Raw genomic sequence first — 25,638 nt, forward strand, 5'->3', positions numbered from 1 at the left:
ACCAAAACAGTTCTAAATCTTGAACTCTATAATACTAACAGTTCTTAATCTTGATATGTGTTTGGTGATAATAAGTGTTGTGTATAAGTTTCATAACATTTGGTTGAGGCAAAGTAAAGTTAGTTCTAAAACGGTAAATCAAGCAATTTTTCCATTTATAAAGGGACAGAACTAGAGAGCAATTAAGTTGACGCCACCCAATTTTGAACTTCATCTGTGTTTGGTGATAATAAGCAATGTGTAAAACATTCGGTTGAGGCAAACTAAAGTTAAAGAACGGAAACCAATTTGGGGTTGTACGAGGAGAGAAAAAGGGTAAATCTAAATGCCTTTGGGGGCATGAAACAAAGAAAATCATGTCATGGATATGATGTTATGTATAAAGTTTTTTAAGTCCAGCAAAGCACTTTTTATCTTCCAAACAAATGAACATCAGGAACTCTTTTTCAGCTCAACTCATTCCTGGTCCAGGCAGATTAAATCATAACTTTTACACTGTTTGTACCTTGAAATTTGATTAAAATGCTATATATTATAAACCTAGATGTTAAACAATACTTACTGGACCACCATTTATTGGGGGCTTTCTTCTACTTTTGTATCTGAAAAAGCAATTTAATTATAAATGCAGGGCACCTTCTTTTATGGACATCTAATAAAATTACATTCTAATACCTGATAAATCCCTGTTCTATTTTATACCCCAACTTCTAGGATTTTGTGACAAGCACTGCCAACTTTTACATTGCCCATATTGATCCAATGATTTTGTCAAGATTTCCTTTCGATCTGTCAAATGTTTTCTGCTGTGATCCAACAAATTTATGGGAAAATGATTAATGTCCTTCAATAGTGGGCAAACTGGAAATTGCATTGGCATGTACAGGAATAACAACAATTTTCTTCTTAATTTTCTTAAAATTTCAATGTCACTGATGAGGCATAATGCAGTTGTAGAAAATATTTTTTCCTAACAAAAATTTGTAAGGGTTCCACGGAACCCAGTGTCTCGCCTACATTTTCTGTTAATCCCTGGCTCAACAAAAATGAGGAAGTAAATCAATAAAAATATTCCTCTTGATACTATCTTTTGATTGAAAGAAGCTTCTGTCCAAGTTTGGTAAAAATACAGGATAGTTTATGAATCTAATAAATGTTTAAAACTTTAACTGCAGACTGAATGTAATGTTAACTGGAAGAAAACAAAATTTCCTTCTAGATACTAACATTTGATCATAAACAAGCTTCTGTCTAAGTTTAGTAAAAATCCAAAATAGTATAAGAAAGTTATTAAAATTTTAAAAACTTTAACCACAGAGTGAATATGTTGTTTCCTGGCAGAAAATCTAAGTCCATTTAAAAGTAAAATAAGGAAAAAATGGATTTATTTTTTTACAAAATTTACTTCTAGATACTATCTTATGATCATAAACAAGCTTCTGTCCAAGTTTGGTTCAAACCCACATAGTTTAAGAAAGTTATTAAAATTTTAAAAACTTTAACCACAGAGTGAATGTAATATTTCCCGGCAGAAAAACTAAGTCCATTTATAAGTAAAATATGGAAAAAATGGAATTTTATTTTTACAAAATTTACTTCTGGATACTATCTTATGATCATAAACAAGCTTCTGTCCAAGTTTGGTAGAAATCCAGGATAGTTTAAGAAAGTTATTAAAATTTCAAAAACTTTAACCACAGAGTGAATATTTGTGGTCGCCACCGACAGAATGTAGGATCGCTATGTCTCACTTTTTCGACTAAAGTTGAAGGCTCGACAAAAACCAATGTAAATAGAAGTATCTCATTTTTTGAGATTATTCATCAGTAAATAATCAGTCCACTACTTTGTAAATTAATCATTGATACTTCAAATTACAAATATATACAAAAACATAAGATATGATATGATTGCCAATGAGACAACTAGCCACCAGAGACCAAAGGACGAGGATGTATATGTCACTGTACAGTCTTCAACAATAAGCACAGTTTGCACCAAAATCTTTTCCAACTACTGGTCCGAAGACCAATGTTCTGACATTATTCTTATGTGTCTAAACAAACTTTGGAAAATACTTTAATACTAGTCCGAATAAAATTATAATAGTCTGAGGCATCAGACTGTAAGCATACTGTATGTATAATAAAATTGAGAATGGAAATGGGGAATGTGTCAAAGAGACAACAGCCGAAGGCCACCAATGGGTCTTCAATGCAGCGAGAAACTCCCGCACCGGGAGGCGTCCTTCAGCTGGCCCCTAAACAAATATGTATACTAGTTCAGTGATAATGGACGTCATACTAAACACCAAATTATACACAAGAAACTAATGCTTCTTTTAGCACTCTTTATAGCAGTATCATGGCATCTAGTTTTTAATGGTGGAGGAAGCTGGAGTATGCAGAGAGAACCACAGACTTCAGCAGGAAAAGTGACTATCTTTGTCAATTAAGAACAGACCCAAAGGCACATTGCCCCAAGCAGAGTTCAAACTCACAGCCTTAGTGTTGATAGGTTAGTTATCACTGTAGATGAACTACATAGACCACTCAGCCACTGAGGCCACCTCAACTCAACTACATTTTACTACTGTATGAAGCATAAAGCAATTGTAGCAAAGATTTTTTCGGGGGACAAAACAATTGTAAATAGAAGTATCTCATTTTTTTAGTTTATTCATCAGTAAATTATCAGTCCACTACTTTGTGAATTAATCATTGATACTTCATATTAGAGATGTGGTATGATTGAAGGTGAGACAACTATCCAACAGAGACCAAAGAGCAAGGATGTTAACTATAGGGCACTTCAACAATGGCCATACCATGTTTGTTTGTTGATATTTAACGCTCTGTAAGTACCATTGGCTATATCATGGCGGCCAGTTTTTACTGCTTGAGGAAGCTAGAGTATTTAGAGAGAACCACTACCTTTGGCAGGAAAATCCTCATCTATTAAGATCGGAGTTGAACCCAAAACACCATGAAGAAAGGTCGACTCACAACCTTAGTGTTTACAGGCTAGCGATAACTGAAGATGAACTACTTAAGGCCACTCAGCCTCCAAGTCCCCCTTAACTTTCAATTACATAAAACCTTGACAAAAACCAATGTAAATAGAAGTATCTCATTTTTTGAGATTATTCATCAGTAAATAATCAGTCCACTACTTTGTAAATTAATCATTGATACTTAAAATTACCAATAAATACAAAAACATAAGATGTGATATGATTGCCAAGGAGACAACTATCCACCAGAGACCAAAGGACGAGGATGTATATGTCACTGTACAGTCTTCAACAATAAGCAAACTATGTTTAATGCTAATTTCAGCACTTTTGGCTTTATCATAGCATCTAGTTGCAGGGTTCATACTCGCAGCCTTAGTGTTTACAGGCTAGTGATAACTGAAGATGAACTACTTAAGGCCACTCAGCCAACAAGTCCCCCTTAACCTTCAATTACATAAAACCTTTGTTGTTGTTGACAAAAACCAATGTAAATAGAAGTATCTCATTTTTTGAGTTTTATTCATCATTAGATAATACTACTTTTAAAATTAAACATTGATACTTCAAATTAACAAAATAAAAGATAAACCTTATGACAACATTTTGTTCAGTTTATCTAACGAGTTTATCTAACAGGCTATTCCATTAAAATAGATGTGGGAGGGACTTCCTAAATCAATCAAAAACCAGAATTTGAGTAATTTTTCATGCATCAATGGACATACAACCATAAATGACCCACAAGCATGGTCCAAAAATAAAAAATTCTCTTCCTTTCCTTCCTCATGGACTTTAATGCATACAGTTTAAGTAAGAAGAAAATATACTAAAAGGTTTGAATAAATGGAGAATGTGTCCATGGGACACAGATGATGCCCCCACTTTATTATAACGTTATAAAGGGACATAACTCAAGAACAGTAAAAGTGACGCCATCCAAATTGCAACTTGATCTGAGTTTTGTGGTAATAATCATTGTGTATAAGTTTCATGACATTTGGTTGAGGCAAACTAAAGTTAGAGAATGGAAACCAATTTCAGAACGTACATATGTACGAAAGGACAAGGGTGACAATGCCCCCTCTTCTGTGGTGGGGGGATAATAAAAAATATCACTAATAGTTTCCATCTAATGCTAAATTTAATAAAATGCTCCGCTGGGCGCAGCTTGATACGATCGCAGAGGTCGAACCCTGAACAGTTGGGGCAAGTATGGACACAACATTCAAGCTTAATACAGCTCTGAATTTGGATTGTGATTAAATATTTGACACAGCATAGGTTTCTGACACAGAATGAATGTGGTCTAAGAACTTAAAAAATGTTTAATTTACCTATTCAAACCATATCATTATTATTTGCTTTTATATATAAATCAGAAATAACCAATTTAATATGGAAAATTTTAAAGAAAAAAAAATCCCCCCCCCCCCTCAATTTTTTGAACCCCCTTATGATTCATCACCCCCAAACTCAATCCAAGCCTTCCCTTTGTGGTATGGAACCTTGCAGTACAATTTCAGAGAGATCCATACACTTGAATACAAGTTATTGTCTGGAAACTAGAAAAATGCTTATTTTTGGCCCCTTATTCCTTAACGTTTTGGGCAATTACCCCCAAACTCAATTCCAGCTTTCCCTGTGTGATATGGAACCTTGTAGTACAATTTCAGAAAGATCCATACACTTACACACAAGTTATTGTCATGGAACAAGAAAAATGCTTGTTTTTTGCCCCTTTTTTTGGCCCCTAATTCCTAAAATTTTGAGGCAATTACCCCCAAAATCAATCCCAGCATTCCCTTTGTGATATGGAACCTTGTGGTACAATGTCAGAGAGATCCATACACTAACACACAAGTTATGTCTGGAAGTTACAAAAATGCTTATTTTTGGCACCTAATTCCTTAACTGTTGGTACCATAACCCCCAAAATCAATCCCCACCTTCCTTTTGTGGTATTGAACCTTATGGTAAAATTTTATAGAGATCCATTCACTTAAACTAAAGTTAGAGTGCGAAAACCTATGTGTCTTTGGACGATGACGCCAACGTCATACCAATATACGCGTATAAAAAGGGTTAGCAAGCTCACGTGATATTTGTGATCTACACATATTTTATTTGATTAATTTTTTTTCTATATGTTTGGTTGTAAAATAAACAGACATGTTACGTTTTTTAGTTAATTTTGTTGCCTTCTGTTAAGAATTTGTTGTATTTTTAGCCATAGTGCATACTTCTAATGGAAATTCAGATGACAGTAGACTGAATTTAATTATTGAAATTCACATTCTACAAAATAGGATGGTTCAAAATTCATTTTTCAGAAATGGAAAAAAAGTTCTAGGGTCGGGGTTGGTTGGGTAACTGGAACCACACATATATTTTTATTTGGCCTAAGAGGGCTATTCCATTAAAATGGATGGAGGAGGAGAGAAAGGGACTTCCAAATTCCAACAACAACCAACATAAGTAATTTTGTAGTTTTTACTCTAGATTAACACATCACAATCTATCCTTTAACCTGTCAGAAGCTAATGCTTTTATTACACCTCCTGCTACAACATATCCTCATCTTACCTGCTTGGAATTTCCGATTGTCTGCCTGCAGGTATATTGTTATTATCTATAATAGGTGACATGTGACTGTGATTGGCATTATTGTCCAGGGTTCGTCGACTTTGACTTTGGTATGAGTGATGACCTGAGATCGGTTGGTTATCCGACATCCGTGGACTTGTGCGATGACTTTGTGGTTGTCGGTCATGACTAGGGCGGTTGTCTAAAGGACCTCTGTCCTGGTTACCAAGGCGATTATTCTGTCTCGGATTCCGACTGCAAAATTTTAAGCAGTCATTGAAATTACATTTTTAAGCAGAAGTCAAAAACATCCCTCAACCCCTACAATCAATTTGCAAACAGCCCTAATGCGAAAACTGTAAAAGGACAGGTTTTGCATCATTAAAAACTCACATTTACATTTTTATAGCATTATTTCTATGCAGCACTTTCTTGAATCGTAATATTTCATCTCACTTTTTTAACCAATGTTCAACAATCATAATAAATACATGTAGAAATTTCTGAATTTACAGTATTTATAAAAACTGACCAACTAAATAATTAGGAATTTACATCAATCTTAAGGAAACAACATACTTATTTCTATTTAGATTTCCAAATGGAGTTCTTGGTTGTGTGTTCAACTTAACACTTGTTGCCTGGTAACCGTTAATAGCTAGCACCTACAATAAAATCAAAATTTGTCAGACGGCATATTCAAAATGAAGTGCAAAATTGATGGATCTTAAAATGAGTATTTTCAACACATAAATAATCTAATATTCATTTTAATAGAATGATGTAGATGTTAATTATTATTGACAAACCATTGTTTCACACCTTTGTGAATATTCACACTTTAAAAAAGTTTACAAATAGTACTAATAATATATTTCATTTCATTTATACTAAAAAATACTTATTTTCAATGAAAATTTAATTTCTAGTGGTGTTTATTTTGAGATCTTTGCAAATGATGAATATAGAAAATTGTACATGTTTTCCTTCTGTTGTGCATTTTTTTTTATATACCATGGTCTCCAATTCCTATTATCTGCACTATTCTTTCTATTTAATTCTGTTACCTTTTTTCACTCTTTTTTTGTTTTTTTCATGTTCTGTGTTACTATTGTAACTTCTTGTCTGATTTTTTTCTCTCTCTTTATCAAGTTATACAGTGAAATCAAACTGCCATGAAACTTTTCAGTTCATACAAGCATTTAAACAAAAGCCAATTTTTCAAGCTGATTATTGGAATAATTGTATTGTCTGGTGTGCTAAAAACTTAACTGCAATATTAAAAACAATCTGATTAAAAAACAGATCCTGTGTCTACACTTTTCTAACAAGTATCTATCAACACTCTGTTCTACTTTCTGTTCTGGTAATAATCACACCAGCCAATGAAATTTCAGCCTTCAAAATTTTGAAGGTCAAAGACAGAGGTTCCCAAAAGTTGAAGGTGAGTATCATTAGGACAAAACCAAAGGATCCCGAAAGATCTGCTACAACAGAAAGTAGAACAGAGCATTGTCAGATCTTTGTAAGAGAAGCGTATACACAGGTTCTGCATTTCAATCAGATTGTATTAAAAAGATTAGCAAAAATTACCCCAAGTTGATAATTAGCATGTTCTCTTACCATGCTTGGATCCAATATTGGACTAGATTGCCACTGTATCAAGTTGGGATTTGGAAAGAATGGTAATGCCTGAAATGAGAAAATCATTCATTGTTTTCCAATGGCAAATATTTCAGGCATATTCAGAAAAAAATACTTGTTAATGCATACATTTTTTAAATTTTAACGGAACTGCCTCTTTTGACACTTTTTTGCTGGAATATATTTTTTTTGGACTAATTCATTGGCCTATCAAAATATATTATAAAAAATAAAAATGTGCCTGTATAATTGACAATGAGACTAATATCCACCAGAGAATAAATGAAATAGATGTAATCAACTATAGGACGCCATGCGACCTTCACCAATGAGCAAAACCTTTACCGTGCTTTAAAACCCAGAAATGACCAAATGTAAAACAATCCAAGCGAAAACAAAAAACTTAAAGCAAATATTAAAACAGCGACCAAAGACTATCAAACAATCCAAGCGAAAAAAACCAACGCCCTGATTTATGTACAAAACAAAAAACTAAAAGCAAATATGAAAATAGCGACCAGAGCCTATCACTGAAGCCTAGTATCATCTGACCCTACCAAACCTAAAGTACTGTGGATTCATTATTATTCGTGGGATACCAATTTTAGTTGATTTCTTGGGTATAGGTAAACCATGAGTTTTAAGGTTCAATAAAGTCCAAATATTCTATAGGCATGGATGCAGACTTTGACAACACCACAAAATCAAATATTCACGAAAATACAATTTCTCCTCAATCCACGAAAATTGGTATCCACATGATAAATGAATCCACAGTAACTAAAAATTTGTATCTGGAAGCAATGTTGAGAATCTAAGATTTAAATTTCCATCAAGATAATTTTGATCAATGATTTTATAGTGTAATACATTTGGTGCATCCATGTCAGATAGCAGCAAAAAATAAAATCCGGACAATTTAACATATTTATATATTCCTTTCTACTATTACTTTGCTGTGGCATGGGTATGTTTGTAAACTAAAGTAATTTTCAAAAAAGGGGGATAAAATCTTCTATTTCAACAGTTTTAACTTGACATTCAAGTAGATGACTTGATTTCTGACTTAATGAATGTATAGTGGGTGTTCTTACAAGTTTTAGTTGACTGTAGTTAAATGGTTAACTGACTTGCTGACTATAGGTTACACTTTGTAAATACAGCTGTTTCACAAACCACACCTCTTTTTGGGGAGATATATAATATTCATAGATATTTTGTTTGTTTACCTACTGGTTCCCAGATATGATCCTTATGTTTCATCTCATAGAGACATAACTTGGGAATTTTACCAGTATAAATACAAATGGATAGTGGTCAAATTAAATTCTGAGGAAGACCCAAAGTGAAGGGAGGGGTAGTACAGAATTTTAGTACAAGTTTGAACTGTTAGAAGTTCGAGGCATATAAATGTTGAAAATATGCCACACAGCCCTATATTTTGACCATTGAAAAAAATGGTAGTGCATATGAACTTTACATTCTAGGATATAATTTTTTACGAACCTTCATAGTAAAAGTGTCACAGTTTTAGCAGTAAAAAGAGTTCCTATGGGAAAATGCATTGTCTATATTTAAGAAGTGCAACCTATAGTTAGGTATATTTGACATTAATGAGACTTGGGGTTTAGTTAACTAACCTGCTGACTATAGTTAGGTATATTTGACATATTTGACATTAATGAGACTTGGGGTTTAGTTAACTTACCTGCTGACTATAGTTAGGTATATTTGATAGTAACTTACCTGCTGACTATAGTTAGGTATATATGATATATTTGACATTAATGAGACTTGGGGTTTAGTTAACTTACCTGCTGACTATAGTTAGGTATATTTGATAGTAACTTACCTGCTGACTATAGTTACGTATATTTGATAGTAACTTACCTGCTGACTATAGTTAGGTATATTTGATATATTTGACATTAATGAGACTTGGGGTTTAGTTAACTTACCTGCTGACTATAGTTAGGTATATTTGATAGTAACTTACCTGCTGACTATAGTTAGGTATATTTGATAGTAACTTACCTGCTGACTATAGTTAGGTATATTTGATAGTAACTTACCTGCTGACTATAGTTCTGTATATTTGACATATTTGACATTAATGAGACTTGGGGTTTAGTTAACTTACCTGCTGACTATAGTTCGGTAAATTTGACATATTTGACATTAATGAGACTTGGGGTTTAGTTAACTTACCTGCTGACTATAGTTAGGTATATTTGACATATTTGACATTAATGAGACTTGGGGTTTAGTTAACTTACCTGCTGACTATAGTTAGGTATATTTGACATATTTGACATTAATGAGACTTGGGGTTGCACTTGAAACTGTGGTGTTTGTTGTGGTCCTTGTCCCTCTGTCGGTTGTTGTTGTTGTTGCTGTTGAGCCTGCTGTTGTTGTGGTTGCTGAATCAACTGCTGCTGCTGCTGTTGCTGTTGTTGTTGCTGCTGCTGCTGTTGATTTTGTTGGTAACGGTTGTAACCATTCCTTGGATATGTATTTTTAATCAGAGGTTTAGCTTTTATTCTTGCCTACAAAAATATCAACATATGTATCAGGAATGATCCTGGAGATAAAAATGGACATTTCATTGGGAGTTTCTCAATTCAAAATTCAATTAAAATCTTTAAAAAAAAAGAAGTCTTTGTATATTTGTACAATTTAAATCTTTAATTTTAAGAATGTTTTTGCTTCATTAAATCAAAATGGCTACCCTTTGAAAGTGTTAAAAAGAAAAAGGTTCTGATTTTCCCCATGATACACGTAACCTTCAGAAAATAAAAAGTCTACATAAAAAGGTGACAAATTTTTGAGTAGCAGAATTTGACATACCATAATAGGTTTGCCAAGGAAAGTTTTAACCTCCTCTCTCAAATACTGGTAGGCACTCTGGGCATCAGCATCCGACTCAAATGTCACAAACCAGTTACTGTTGTGAGCAAATTCACAGCTAGCAAACTTAGGACATTTCTCACTGGCAAATAGTCCCTTCACATCCTGTTGACGAAACAAATAGTGCATGTATAATCAAATTATATTATCTAAACCATGTCTGGTGTACACAAAAAAAGTCTAGCTCCTTTAGTTCACACGATGCCCCCAGTTTGTTACCATGATTTGTCTTTTCCTAATCGATTTACAAGATTTGAATACTTTCGCAATATTTAACATAGGTAAAATGTCAGCTAAAAGATGGTTAAATTACTGTAAACATAGATCTATTCTTCAGCTCATTTTAAACTTAAATTTTTAAAAATGTGTGTGCATAGTGACTATCAGGTTGAATACTTATATTTGTTTGGAAATTCCCAATTTTGAACACTACTAGTGTGTTTTAATGTGCACAGTTTTACCTTATATAACCTTTGTACAACTAACCAGTCATGTGTTCTTAAAAAAAATAAATTATTAGCTCTTGACAAAAAGAAAGAACTGACCACTTGCATGAAAACTGTTTGACAAATAAATAATCTGTATACTCAGATTTGAATAAACCAACTTATTTCAATTCTATAACATTTCAATTTCCTTAGGGCCAACATGTCAGAGTTTCTTGTCTAAAATCCTGAGCATTAACTTACGTCCAGAGGTGTGTCGTCTGGAATTTCTCTCAGAATGACTGTACACCTGTTGTGGTTAGGTCTGCATTTTTCTCCATCTTCATGCACTTGGACATTAGGCAATTCTAAATAGAAACAAATTGAAAAATTAGGTTTATATTACTAAAACAAATTACAAACTTAAGAATACTTATTACAGTAGAACATAATGTTATTCCAGTGTTTTCATTAAACTGGACAACTTGAATTACAAAATAGTATCTTACACTGAGAACAAAAACATGTTTGTTAACACCGTGGTCATCTCACACCATCATATTTCCATATGTTCAATGAAGAAAATTCTGGGAATCTGGGTCAAAATCCTTATATGGAATGTAATGACCATGTAAACAAAGTTTCAAACTACCTTAAACCAAAACTAACCTGATATGTGAGGGACATTATTGTAAAGCTTTTACTACATGTTGCAGGAAGATTTCTGTTAAACCTCACTCTATATAGAACCATTATAAGGTCTATAATTTACAACTCTCCATGCCCTTTTCTCTTGAGCTTAGATCATTCAAACCCTAAACAGACTGAACCATTCAAACTTGTTTTAAATGGTTAAATCAACATTGCTCATGCTTGTTCTTGGCTGAGAGAATGAGGGTCTGTATTTGAAGAATTGTTTTGTTTGCTTCACAGTGGAAATGAAGATCCATAGAATGGAGAATTTAGATTTTTTGATTTCAAACCAGTTTGATGTCACAAGAGAATAAAATGCTCTGCTGGGCGCAGCTTGATACGACCGCAGAGGTCGAACCCTGAACAGTGGGGGCAAGTATGGACACAACATTCAAGCTTGATACAGCTTCGAATTTGGATTGTGATTAAATATTTGACACAGCATAGGTTTCTGACACAGAATGAATGTGGTCTAAGAACTTAATTTTTTTTTAATTTACCTATTATGGTCCAATATCCAAAATCTAAATACATACACGGTTAGATTCAGCATATCAAAGAACCCAAAGAATTCAATTTTTGTTAAAATCAAACTAAGTTTAATTTTGGACCCTTTGGAACTTAATGCAGACCAATTTGAAAACGGGACCAAAAATTAAGAATCTAAATACACGGTTAAATTCAGCATATCAAAGAACCCCAATATTTCAATTTTTGATGAAATCAAACCATATCATTATAATTTGCTTTTATATATAAATAAAAAATAACCAACTTAAATGGAAAATTTTAAAGCAAAAAAAAAAAAAGGAAAAAAAGGAAACCCCCCCCCAATTTTTTGAACCCCCTTATGATTCATCACCCCCAAAATCAATCCCAGCCTTCCCTTTGTGGTATGGTACCTTGCAGTACAATTTCAGAGAGATCCATGCACTTGAACACAAGTTATTGTCTGGAAACTGTAAAAATGCTTGTTTTTTGGCCCCTTTTTGACCCCAAATTCTTAAACGTTTTGGGCAATTACCCCCAAACTCAATTCCAGCTTTCCCTTTGTCATATGGAACCTTGTAGTACAATTTCAGAAAGATCCATACACTTACACACAAGTTATTGTGATGAAACTAGAAAAATGCTTGTTTTTTGCCCCTTTTTCTGCCCCCAATTCCTAAAATTTTGAGGCAATTACCCCCAAAATCAATCCCAGCATTCCCTTTGTGATATGGAACCTTGTGGTACAATGTCAGAGAGATCCATACACTAACACACAAGTTTTTGTCTGGAAGTTACAAAAATGCTTATTTTTGGCCCCTAATTCCTTAACTGTTGGTACCATAACCCCCAAAATCAATCCCAACCTTCCTTTTGTGGTATTGAACCTTATGGTAAAATTTCATAGAGATCCATTCACTTAAACTAAAGTTATTGTGCGAAAACCAAGGTGTCTTTGGACGACGACGACGCTGCCAACGTCATACCAATATACGACCACAAATTTTTTAAACTTTTTTCCCTCGGGGTCCTTAAAGAAAATCTGCTGGTCCTCACTATTATTTCTATTACAAAAATACCATAATTGTGTGTCAGTCCTGTGCAAAATTTTAATGGTCAAAACCTTCGGACTATTCGATACTATAAATAACATAGTCTGAACCAGTGTCCGAGTTTTAAGTTGATGGGACTACAACTTCATGATTAACAGCCTTGAACAAAAACTTGTACCTGATATAGGACAAAAGAACACGCAGACTGGAGAACACAGTGCCCTCCACTATTGTAGACTGGGAATTAAAAAATAGTACCACCACAGGACTATCAATACTAACCTTTGATTAAATCAACTATAAGTTCAAGGTCCTTTGTCAACTGTGATATCTGGTCTAACTGGGCAACTGTTGCTATGGGAACATACTGATCAGCATCCATCTGTGACTGTAGATATCTATCACTTGCTAGATTTTCTCTGCAATGAATGATGCAACACCAGTTATCAAGGAGCTCTTTACTGTTGCCTAGCAACTGATTACACAATTTGTAGAACGATTCTATCATTCATATAACTACTCGTATTAAACTTGATAAACACATGATTTGTTTTTCTATGAATAATACTAGTTTAGCCCAACAATTACTAGCCTGATAGGACAAGTGGGATGAAGTAATTTTAAAAATATTTTCCCCAAGAAAGGGTTTCTAATTGTTCAGCAGTAAATAATCAGATAACTATTCTTCATCAAGCCAATATGCATAAAAGGCAAATCTGTTCATGGCAAATCTATATCATATTTAACTGGTCAGCTGGTAATTATTTGTACTAGATGTTCAGAAATTCTACTTTTTGTTTACTGGAATAAAACTTACACAGCTAATTCTTTTGTGAATAGATTATTACTGTTATAAACAGAGCAACACATCTGCATAAATCAGACCAACCTGAACATTTTTATTATCTCTCTACATTTGTACATAGAATTAGTGCTGATGTTTAAAATCAGCAAAATCATACCTCGACAGACAAGCCTCTAGTTGTGTTTTTATCATTTGTCGTTTGCGAGCTTCACCATCCAATTCTGGTGACGGGTCTTCTTCATTATCTGTAATATATATATATGTAAGTATTCACTGTAACTCCTCTTTTAAATGTGTGTAAGTAACAAAATATAATATAATCAATTTGATGCATTTAAAAAAAAAATTTAAATCCAAGTTTTTGCTACATGCAGAAGACACAGAACAAATTTCACCATAATTCAGCATGAATAAAACATAAAATAGGATTAAATAAACCAAGACAGTCAGAGTAAACAACAAGGGGTAATTATAAGTCTAGCCATTGCCAAATCTGCAAATATCTAATACTTGTATCAGTCTTCACGATATACTTTAGAATCTACAGGCCCGAAGCTGATATTTACAAAAAAATTAGTTAGATTCTATTGGCCTGTAGAAATGATTTCAACAGGCCTGACATCAATTTAACAAGCGTGGGCTGGTTGGCCTGTGGTTGAGCACAAAGACTGCTGTACAACAATTTTTCACACCTGCCCAAAGTGGCTAACTCATGTTGTCTTCCCTGGATTCAACATACAGTCTTAATGCTGTTATCATATTTGGCTTTTGAAAAACTGACCAATCATATTTGAGCGACTATTTTGATATGTAAATTAATCATATTGGCAATTGAAACTAATTGCTCATCAATCATGGTATAGTCAGTATGGGTAACATTGAAGACAAAGAATAATTTTTAAATTCTTAAAGTATATCAATAAATGAATTTTACTTTAAATAAAAAAGGAAAATTATTTCGACTGTCTAACATAGTATTGCTATTCATATCCAAATGTAATAAAAAAATTTAATTGCACTAAACTTTCATAACTTTTCATAGACGAGCAATTTAGAATTTCAATTTTAAGCGACCCAAGGCTAAGTGCTAATTCTGACTTGTCTCACAGTCTGTCAAGAGTCAAATTTGCTAATTCGGCTAAAATGCAATTTTACAGATAATACTTAATTTATCACGAAGTGTTAAAATAAATCCTGTCACTTCCCCATTACATGCCCTTAACTTTCCATCCTGATTTCAAAGTGTTGGAACAATACCCACAATATAATAATCAATCTGTATTGAACATTCTGTTAATGATTAATAGCTCTACAGGGATTCAAATTTATTACGAGAACTACAACTTTCCTTAGTCTGATGGTATCATTTCATTAAAATGATGACAATAAATTACAAGTCCCTTTAGATTCAACGCTAAAATCTGCTGACAAAATGAATGTAAATTTTCATAAAACATGTAGAGATTATAGAAATCAGGCACAATATAAATCTTTTAAACCTTGACTTAGTTCATACCAGACATTCATGGTAAAATAGTGTAATTAATAATGACATTTTCTACAGTACATTCAAACCCTGTTTAGTCAACTACGTATAATGTATGGCCATTTTTTTTAATTTCAAAAGAACATTTTAAATTAAGTTTTATTAACTCCCTGATAGACATTTGTTAACTTCTAAAATGCATTAAAATGAAGTTTAATAAAATTACTTAAAACATATTTGTGAATTTTAGAATACAAGTTTATTCAACTCATTTAAAGACATTTTGTTTAATTTTTAAAAAATATTTTAACCATGTCTACATGAAGAAGTCTGAGTTCTTTTCACAAAATTGAGCATTGTTAATGAGTATTTGCAGCTGAACAGTAAACAAACAAAAACCACAAAAAAGTTTGTTCCAGTTAACCAATTATCGTTTAAGCTGGCCATTTCAATTTCATCAAGAACGGATGACAATAGTGTTGTGTTCTTCAATCCAAATTGTTTAACCAAAAACTAAGGTTAACGCTATCATGGCTATGAGAAAGTTACACGAGTTTCAGATCTACAAAATCATTGCGAGAAAAACATTTTGCAAGGCAGTGAGCAGTAACTTGACTTACCGAAGAATTAGAGAATTATACATATCATTTCTAGTATCTGTAGAGAGAGAACCTATGATCTTGAATTTCCGGTTATCAGATAAAGAACATCTTACAGGGAATGGTTGCCCTCGATAAATTAATATCCAATGATTAAACTGTAATAAACATTTTTTGGTTGTAAATTGTAATCACAGAGGTGGGTCTCCAGGGCTAAATAAATTAGGACGTTATGTATTTTGCCCTTTAAATGGTATAAATAAATGGAATTAGCTGGCCTGCGGGCAAGTTGAATTAGACTAAGCTTGCCTTGTTTTAAATCTGGTTGCCATGGAATGCCTGTGGTATAGCTCTTATTTCAAAAGCTGGGTCTCGGCAGCCATCATTGACCATCCTTTTACTTACCTATACTGTGGTTTGGCTCATAAGGATATCCCATAGCATTGTCCAAAGGAACCTCTGGGAGGGGTGTCTGTGTTGGAGTCAGCGCCCCTCCCTCACCTTTCCCTAAATCTCCATTTGTATATTGATATTCTACAAAAATCAAATTCAGAGAAATAAAGCTTAGAATTCTCAAGTAGTATTCATCCTACCTTTTACAGTTAAAAAGTAAACAGAAAAACAATGTTAATTTATAACACAAATTGTTCAAATTTTTTTAAAAAGATTCTTTCCTGTTCTAACATCGTATTCTTGTCTTAAACATACTTGTGCTGTTCGCCAAAAAAAAAGAATTTTCTAAGGGTGGCCTCATAAAACATCTAATATTGACCTGTATGTTAATGATAATGAATTGGTGTTTAAATTAAAGCAATATGAATATTAGCCCTGCTTTGTACTTGACAGACTATCTGAGTCAGATTTTTAATATGATAGTTCAAAGAGTGCGCAGAAAAAAATGTCGGCCTAACAAGTCACATTATTCTGACTCTTAACCAACCAGTCTATTGTCTAGTTTATAAATGCTGTGTGCCAAACGTAGAAGCAGCAAATGCCAATTTTCAAGTCCTTCGTTTGACCAAGCCATGGATTAACCCACAACCTCCTCAATTAGAGAACTCAGAGACAATGTTCATCTGTGTATGATTTCTTTTTTATTGCTTAGTAATGATATTTGGTTGCTAGGTCACAAAAAATCCAGAGAACAGTAGTATCTTAGAGTTCAGTTGTGACCTTGACACTGAGTATCAATGTGTTCCCATGACATCTAACAGGACAGGGCTGTTGAGCCAGTTGTCAGCTGTATAGATTTGATTATGTATGTACTTTACAAGTTTAATGTCTTAATAAGATTTCATGGTTTCAGCAAATCACTAAATCAATGAAAACTGCCCTCACAATTACTAGATCTTTTATCGAATTTTGCCTTTTTTTTTGGCAAAAGTATCAACACTGATGAAATAGTTGATCATAAACATGACCTACTAAACAGTATGAATCAAACTTACCGTTAACATTAACAGAATCAAACTTACCGTTAACATTAACATCCCACTGGACATCAGCAGGTTTGTAGACTGTAGCATTCGGGTTTAATCCTGGCTTCTGTAACAAAAAAAAAGAGTTTAAATAAACAAAGGTCAAGACAAAGGGAACAAGGAACACCGAGTCTTAACATTGTCAAAAATATGGCAAAGCAAGACAGGGTTGCCTCCCTACTAAAATAATGATAAGATAAATAAATAAGATTCAAGAGCATCAAAATAACAAAACATGCCATTACAGAACAGTTAAGGATATTTCAATGCCTCAATTTTTAAGTCTCTGGAAAAACCACAAACCTTCCACTGGTACTCTGAAGACTAACAATTTGAGAAAATAGATTTCTCATCATGTGTGTCCTGTACTTTTTGTAGTCTACCACATATTCCAAAATTGAGCAATATAAATTTTAAGTCGGAACTAAAAACAATGTATGAGACAGGGGTAAGGGTAAGGGGGTTATAAAATACACACAAACCAGGTACATATACATTTTTACCTACAAGTTTCTTGAAATAGTATTTTAAGCAGAAGAAGGTTCTGTTTTTAAAAAATCAAACAAAACGTCCTTGAGAATAATTTAAATGTCATTGAAAACCGACGACTTGTATACAAGAAATAAATAGACATGTGTTCAGGTTAGTACATGTATATTGACCTCTAGATGTCAACTAGTTTTTGTGTCATGTGTTTTACATCTCCTTTTATTGACGACTAAGACTTTATACTAATATTGCATAATAAAACATTAAACAATTAACATGGATATCACATTTTCTATTTCAGAAACAAAATCTGACTTCTCCTTGCAATATGTTAGCTTACAAGTTTTTTGTCAACAATGATAGCAGACAACAGGTTAGACATATCATGTTTGTTAGAATATTTCTCGTGTACATCAATAAAATCAATACAATTTACCAAAACATGTTTTAGTGTATGACTTGTAACATATGTAATATACATGTATATATAAATACATTACACATAGTACACATAAGGGGGTTTATTTATCAATCACCCTCTAGATCTGCTGATGCCAACTTCGAACCAAGAATACAATTTCCTTATTCAAAATTCAATTTTTTAATAACTTAAAGGAGCAGGCTGATTTAAGGACCTATTGTTGACAATTTACCTAAAAATAAACAGAAAAGTTTATGGCATACATTGTGCAGTGAGAAGACTTTTTAAGACTGACCCTCCTTTTTTAAAAAATTCACACCACTCTGTGGTTGTGGGAATTACATGTTTTAAATCTCTAATTAATAATTCTTCAAAAAACCCCTTTTCTTCTAAATGTCATCTCCTCAAACCCTTATTTGTCATCATCTGAGTATTTCTTTATAAAGACAAATTTCTCAACATAATCAGCTATATTTTTTAGTGGTTCTTTTTTAAGTAGATATGTATCTTTCTAAGACAAGGAAATCAATAATTTCATAAATAGACTTAAATCAATATGTCTCCTTTTTCCTCCCCCACAAACAGCTTTAAGTTGATCAAATTGTAATCCTGTTACTTGTCTAAGCTAATGAAAGTAACAGGTTGTATTTAATTACAAAACAATCCAATCAACCTCAAAAATGCCTTTATGCAACCATATTTAGAAAGCTTGAACTTTCACAAGATGCAAAATGTATGATTTAAAGTACATTAACCCTATTCCTATATTTACAGTAATACAGATCCTTTCTACAAATGTATCTGTTTAATTCCAAATAAGTCATAAAACAGAAAAGAGATTCATATGTCTATTATCCCCCCACCCCTCCCCTTTTCAAGTTCGGAAGGTATTTTTTACATCCTCACAACTTACAATGACAAATTTCACGAAATGGAGGATGCTTTCCTGCCAAGATTAGTCCATGCCTACTAAACATACTACAACACCTCCCCTAAAAGAGATTGACCTGAACTGTAGTCTAGTCATAATTCTGCTAGTCATAGTAAGGATCAAATCGTGTCTAAAGGTTCCAGATCATGAAATTTTCTTTTTGATTTAATATGTCTTTTCTCTACCAATTATTCAGTCGCACATGTGTGATGACACAAATGTTTAACCTCCATAAAACTATTAAAGTTTTCATTTATTATTTTATTAAGACAACTGAATATACAAAAATACATAGAAAGTAAAATATAAAACTATTGACGAAACTCAAAATCAAGCATACAACATTAAGACATCATGAACCTTGGGCAGACACTTTTTTAACCCATGAACATCTGTCATCAAAAGAAAAATTATTGTTGGGAGTCCCAAGGAAAATATGATAAAGAAAAGTTACCTTGACCTTGACCTCTTCTGTAGGTTCAGACTGATCATGGTTATTTTGCTTAACACACAGGACATAGGAGTTGGTAGAGTAATAGTATACATCGCCGGGAAGCATTTATAATGGATCCATGCAACTCGCTTTGCAGTCTCTCATAAAAAATTGAATTTGACTTATGTCAAGCTGTATGTTCCATATTTCACTATTATGCAGCACAGATTTTCTCTTATGTTAAAAGCTGTCAATCTTTTCAAAAGTTCTTTTCCAGATTTCTATGGCAACTAAGATAATTATTCAGTTTTTTTTTCAAATACTTTTCAATAGTCAATTTTCTATGAAATCTGTAAAGTTTTAGAAATGATAAAATTTGCGAACAATTCAGTATTTTCTTTTATTAGTTCTCTTTCTTTCATTTATAGCTGTGGACTCCTATCTCAAAGGGAGTGTTATACTTCCAAGGTCGACACGAATTCTGTCTTTTACTCAAGACAATGAAGGTAAAAGTATATGAAGCTTTGATTTTTCACAATTTTTTTTTTATATTTTCACAATGGATTGAGAAATTCCACCTTGATAGAAATCATATTCCAACAAATATCATCTTAAGTCAATCCCATTATCTATCTATACACTTCCTTTTGAAATATAGATACAAAAACATGAGAAAAATCTCAAAACTTTTTTTTCCAAACAGTTTAACTATATAATCTCATCAACAATGATTCAAATAATTACAGTATATATCAATTAACAGTCTGAAAATCCCCTTTTGCTATTATTAATTTGTCATGCACAGCTCTATTTGTAATGTGCAATTTTTCAATAGTCATCGCTTTAATTTTCCCTGTAAAAATATTAATTACTGAACATTTCACAACAAATGTTACATTTAGTTTCACTACAAGTAGTTTCCTTCTCAAATTATGACCAATCGCACAATTCTTTCGTTTTTCAGGAAATTGCAATCGTCAAAATCAATCATTCCCTGCATGTTTCAGAAAAAAGCGCATAAATATTCTAAATGGACAGGGAAATGAAATTGAAAAATACCACCAGAATTTTATCGAGGTCTTTTTTCCAAGTCTAAAAAATTCCTTAAAATGATTGAAATCCTATTTTACGAGTTCACAAGTTGAGAGATATTAACATTACATTCTCATGACACCTGTCCAGCTGTCTTAAGTCACCGATGTCTGCTGCTTGTCATAATATTTAAGTCACGTGTTGTGGTATTTTTATCGGGGACCTTAATCAACCACCAGGAATATCTTTATCACCAGTTGATTAAGAAATTTCGTGATATCTCCATTTCCTAACACAAGTGGTCATGCTCCCCTTTTGTTCACAGATAACACACAATGTTATAGTAAGTAATGATAACAATCTACCTATAGATAATCCTCCACTAAAAATCAATTAATCAGCTGTTTATAAAATACAAGGACGTCTCCGATACATGTAAATGCTGAATTCTAACTGTAAAGTGTCCAATTTTTTCTTAGAATCTTGGCAAGAAAAAATATTACTTTCCAGCAAAATTGTTTCGTCAGCCAAATTTAAAGGTTTAAAAAGACGTAATGGATTAGTTATAATTTCCAGCTTCAGTGACAAAATCCTGTTCTTTTTCCAATCCACCGAGATGTTTCTCTAGGTCCAAAAAAGATATCAAATCCTTATGTGCAACATTTGCACAATTTAACACACATGTCAAAGGTTTCAGACAGTTTGTTAATTATGACTGAACACCCCTTTGGCATAAACAATTACGATTCTGCCCTGAGGCCCTGGTAAATGTGTACTAACAAATTCATTAGCTGTACTGTACTATTACTTCTCTATCCTTGTACAGAAGGTTACAACAAATATAAATCTATTGTCTTTAACTAACTCCTTTTAATATATTTATGTTGTGAGGTAATACATTCAGGTGATTTTAGTCAATATATTGTCGACATATGGTCATAAATTCTCCAATGAAACGTCACAATGAAAATAATGTCTAATTCAGCAAAAATAGCTATCTAATAATATTACCTCGTAGAATGTCTAAGGAAAATATATCTTTTGTCAAAATAACTTTACAAATATAGAAATCTAAAATATATATAATTCTTATTTACAAATCAGATAGATGCATTTTGTTATGATCACCGATTATCTATTTAAATAAGACATTATTTTTTTTATTCTGCAGCATACGAGACTGAGGACAAACATACGGCAATTCTGCTGACACTATTTCAATTAGAATTTCTACCATATGGATATAAATTTGAAACTTATCCAGTATCTTTAACATTTGCTTATTCCTAGTCCTGTTTTTAAAGTATGTATCCTAAATGTTCCAATTTGTAAAATGAAATAATGTTTGATGGACACTTATATATTTTCCCTGTTTAGTAAGAATGTACAAAATTATACACAATCAGAATCACGTATCAAGATTGCAAGCTAATTGTCCACAGCGTGTTAAAATCAATAATGTCCTTTTCATAGCCTGGTTAATTGCTGTTATTCCAAAACCTATCCACGTAAAAAAAGGTCAGAAGACCATTCAAGTTCCTGCTTTGTCAACCACTTGTTCCATTTATAATACAATACACAACAGTGTCAAATCAAAAGACACAAGTTAAAGATTTTAAAAATCTATAACGGTAAAGTTATCATTGAGTCTGGTGCCACTAAAAATGATTTCTGCCAAAACACAACGTATAAAAAAAGAATGTGATAAATTCAAGCACCAAATAACATGAAAAACAGTTTTGATTTGATGCAAGAGTCTAGCGTTAATTAAATACACAAAGATATAGGCCTCTGCTAAATCAATACTATTTTCTTCACAGAATTATCTGATTGTCACATATGTTAGGTCATTAGAATTTTGTGCCCCAACTACCATTCATTCTGAGTGGGAGTATTTTATATTGTAACTTGAATGACGTAAAATCTGATACTTTGAGTTATTTTCAGTCTTCCGCTATGGGTATTTTCTTGAAAAGTCATTCATTAAAATTCATTCAGGTAAAACAGGAACGGTGCAGAGGACATCCGATTAGTTCACTCACCGTGTGAAATTGTGTTAATTGGCCGTAAAATAGGATAAAATATTTCTTTGAATACAACAATAATGTAAAAATAGTGTAAAATTTCAAGTCAGGGTCAATAAGGATTAGCTCAACCATCAGCTGACTACTGAAGGTCATAAAACAACAAAATCCATAAATCCATATCTCAATTCATGATGGTTTGTCAATATCAATGTATCATACTTCAGTCTTCAAAAATAAATGACTTGTAATGTTAAAAATAATGCTCACATAATCTGGTTGTGAAATTTAAAAAAAAAATAATAGTCTGACACAGTAACAAAGGAATAGTTCAAGATGTTTGCCTATATTGTAGTTATAGAGAATTTCAATAATTTGGGTAAACAAAATTAAGGTTTGTTTCCTGACGCATACCCTTGCACATTTTATGGACTTTTTATGTTAAAGTCAGGACATTTTTTGGTAAAGCACCTATAATGTCAAGAGCATTTACCTACATGTATATACATGTATTCTGTAAAATAAACAAGACTATTTTGAGAATTGTTTTACCTACCTAGCAACCTATAGCTATATTAAGCCTTATAAAGGACCTGAATTTCCTCATTATAAAGAATCTGCTCTGCTTAAAGGGTCAACACAAAGCTGCAAACTGTAACTGTTGGGGAAATATCCTTAGTCAAAGGGTCAGAGTCATCAAAGTCTGATAGCCAAAATAAAGGCAAAAGTTGCTACATGTAGGTAAACCAGAATATCAGCTCAAAATCACCACAAAAGTAGTAAATTTTCATCCTATACAAATCAATTAAATTAAGTTTCCCCTCACTCTCTCCATTAAGAGAAATTATTAAAAACACCATGATAATTTTCCGGATTTCGTTTACAATGTCAAAAAAAAAAAAAAAAAAAAATCCAACCTACCGACCCTATTTAACAAAATGATGTTACCGGAAACACAGATTTTTTTTTTTTAGGCCTTATGTTCAAATGAAAATCACCTTTCTACAGATAATTCCTATTAAAGCTATATCACTGCCTGTAACCGAGTACGGCAGAAAGTGATTTTCTCCCGATTATAGTACTGATTTTCCTCGATTTTGTACTGATTTTTCATGATAAATTTTACACTATAGTTCTGTTATTCAATTTAAGTAGCTTGAACTAATCAATTGGTTAAAGATCATTTATTCTGTCTGGTCAGCAGTCATTAGTAAGTGATATCCTGAGGTGGGATTGCTTTGAAGTTACATCATGACCTTCCTTATTCTTTGTTTTGATGCTGTTGTAGCTGATTTGAGTAAAAAAAAATCTGTTTTAGTCTGCTTTTAGAAAACTGGGAATAAAAATTAGATTTTTTTTCATGAAATTTTGTTCAAATATAATAATCTGAAAAATGCAAGTAGAAATTTGGACAAAATAAGCATTTAAATGGGAAAAAAACTAGCAATTAAACTTGAGCTTTGGTGTACAGATTGTCCCCGATCAGCTTGTGTTGATTACAGATTTTCCCTGATACCTATACAGATTGTCCCCGATTTTGAAAAAGCTAATCCTTCAAAAATAAAGCTAATATGTGGATCTTCATTACACTTAGGCATGTGCTAATAAAAATAGTGGAATATATGAAAAATTTTCCTGCAAACCTGTAATTCTACAATTTTATATATAAAATTGAATTAGAGATTTTTTTGTTCATTGATATTTCATTAGATGGTTCAGAAACTTTAAACAGGTTTCTTCTTGCTTGGGGTTCATAACTTGCTGTTTGTATATTTCTGGATTCATAGTTTGGTGAATTTGATAAATTGTCTGAAATGGTTAGAGATTGTGATGATTTGCCTTTTTTGATAATCTTTTGTGGTGTATTTGTTGATAAGTTACAAATTATAATTTTTTCATCTTGTATTTTAATAAAAGTTTTTCCTTCTCTGTCAAGAAGTTCTGGAATGAATGCATGGTATGTTATCTTTCACCACCCTCTTCAAGTCTTCTCCAAATGACAAGTTTTTCAGATGGATGTGTCTTCTGATGGTGAGCTTCTTCAAAGATGACATTTTTAGAAAGCTATCAAAGCAATGTTGATATTTTTTTGCAAGTAGTTAAAAATAAAACTTAGAATGAACCTTTTTTCCTTATGATACTATAAGAGAAAATCGGGGAAAATCTGTAATTAACTTCATCTTCTCTGGGACAATCTGTACACTGATAGTGGACAATCAGTACACTGCATCAGAAATTGAAATCATAATTTTTTTAGTATTTTCCTAATCTCCTTAAAAAAGTTCTTCCAGCTCTAAGTTAACTTAATTTGCACATTTGAATAAGTATTCTATAATTAGAGAAATAACATTTAGATATTTGAATAATATAAGAAAATCACTTCCCATGACTTTCTTGCTTCGGAAAAGTTTCTATTTTTAGGATTGGTCATTAAAATCCATATTACCCATGGGAGGTCAATGATAAAAATGCATGAATGAAAAGGGAGGTTGCATAATTATTGACACAGATTTTCTTTAATTCATATATAATTACCCTTTTGATGTTCTCTACATAGGAAAATCGGGAAAAATCAGTAATCAATCAGGGAAAATCAGTACTGTAATCGAGGGAAAATCACTTTCTGCCGTACTCGGTTACAGGCAGTGTATATATTTACATGTTATGTATAATGCATGTTCATAAAAGTTCATTTAAGGCCAATTCAATGAGAAATTTAACAATAAATGTGCTTGAGAGTAGGTATAAATCTACTTATTTATCAGACAAGTCAATGATGAAAACAGTTATTTTCATATCTATGATTTGAATTGATTGAGTTATTCTTAAACACAGATCAATACATTGAAATCTTTTTATACATCACAGGAAACTGAAAACAGCTGATCCTGGCCTAACAATCCTTACTGACTGACAGCTTTTGTATTTTTAGAAAAGGCTTAAAAGGGGGGAATGAATTGATAATCAAGATCTACAGAAAAAAGAAAAAAAGTCTTTTCATAACTCAAGTCCAACATTTGCAAATCCTATATGCATTACATGCACTGGTAAGTTACTCTGAAGTGGACCAAAATCATGATAAAGTATAAGACCTTTCAATCTAAATCTATGCAAGTCCAGTACACTGACGG

General features: G+C 32.6%; 1 protein-coding gene across 3 annotated transcripts in view; it reads right to left on the bottom strand.

Annotated features, from left to right (window-relative positions):
- Positions 1–25,638, bottom strand: part of LOC127718795 (la-related protein 4-like) — a 50,670-nt gene that overhangs the window by 14,029 nt on the left and 11,003 nt on the right. Inside the window, exons 1-12 of one of the 3 annotated variants that reach the window (XM_052224857.1) lie at positions 19,473–21,184; positions 17,175–17,244; positions 16,105–16,233; positions 13,772–13,859; positions 13,092–13,228; positions 10,840–10,943; positions 10,091–10,255; positions 9,520–9,789; positions 7,193–7,291; positions 6,179–6,264; positions 5,600–5,854; positions 563–602 (exon numbers count right to left, since the gene is read on the bottom strand). In XM_052224857.1, the coding sequence (XP_052080817.1) occupies positions 563–602; positions 5,600–5,854; positions 6,179–6,264; positions 7,193–7,291; positions 9,520–9,789; positions 10,091–10,255; positions 10,840–10,943; positions 13,092–13,228; positions 13,772–13,859; positions 16,105–16,233; positions 17,175–17,244; positions 19,473–19,577 (1,548 nt within the window). In that variant the 5' untranslated portion in view covers positions 19,578–21,184. Of the gene's footprint in view, positions 1–562; positions 603–5,599; positions 5,855–6,178; positions 6,265–7,192; positions 7,292–9,519; positions 9,790–10,090; positions 10,256–10,839; positions 10,944–13,091; positions 13,229–13,771; positions 13,860–16,104; positions 16,234–17,174; positions 17,245–19,472; positions 21,185–25,638 lie in introns of those variants that run through there. The other 2 variants (XM_052224858.1, XM_052224856.1) reach the window with 2 other exon arrangements.

Source organism: Mytilus californianus, unplaced genomic scaffold, assembly GCF_021869535.1.
Source record: "Mytilus californianus isolate M0D057914Y unplaced genomic scaffold, xbMytCali1.0.p SCAF_10, whole genome shotgun sequence".
In the NCBI taxonomy this organism is placed as follows: Eukaryota; Metazoa; Mollusca; class Bivalvia; order Mytilida; family Mytilidae; genus Mytilus; species Mytilus californianus.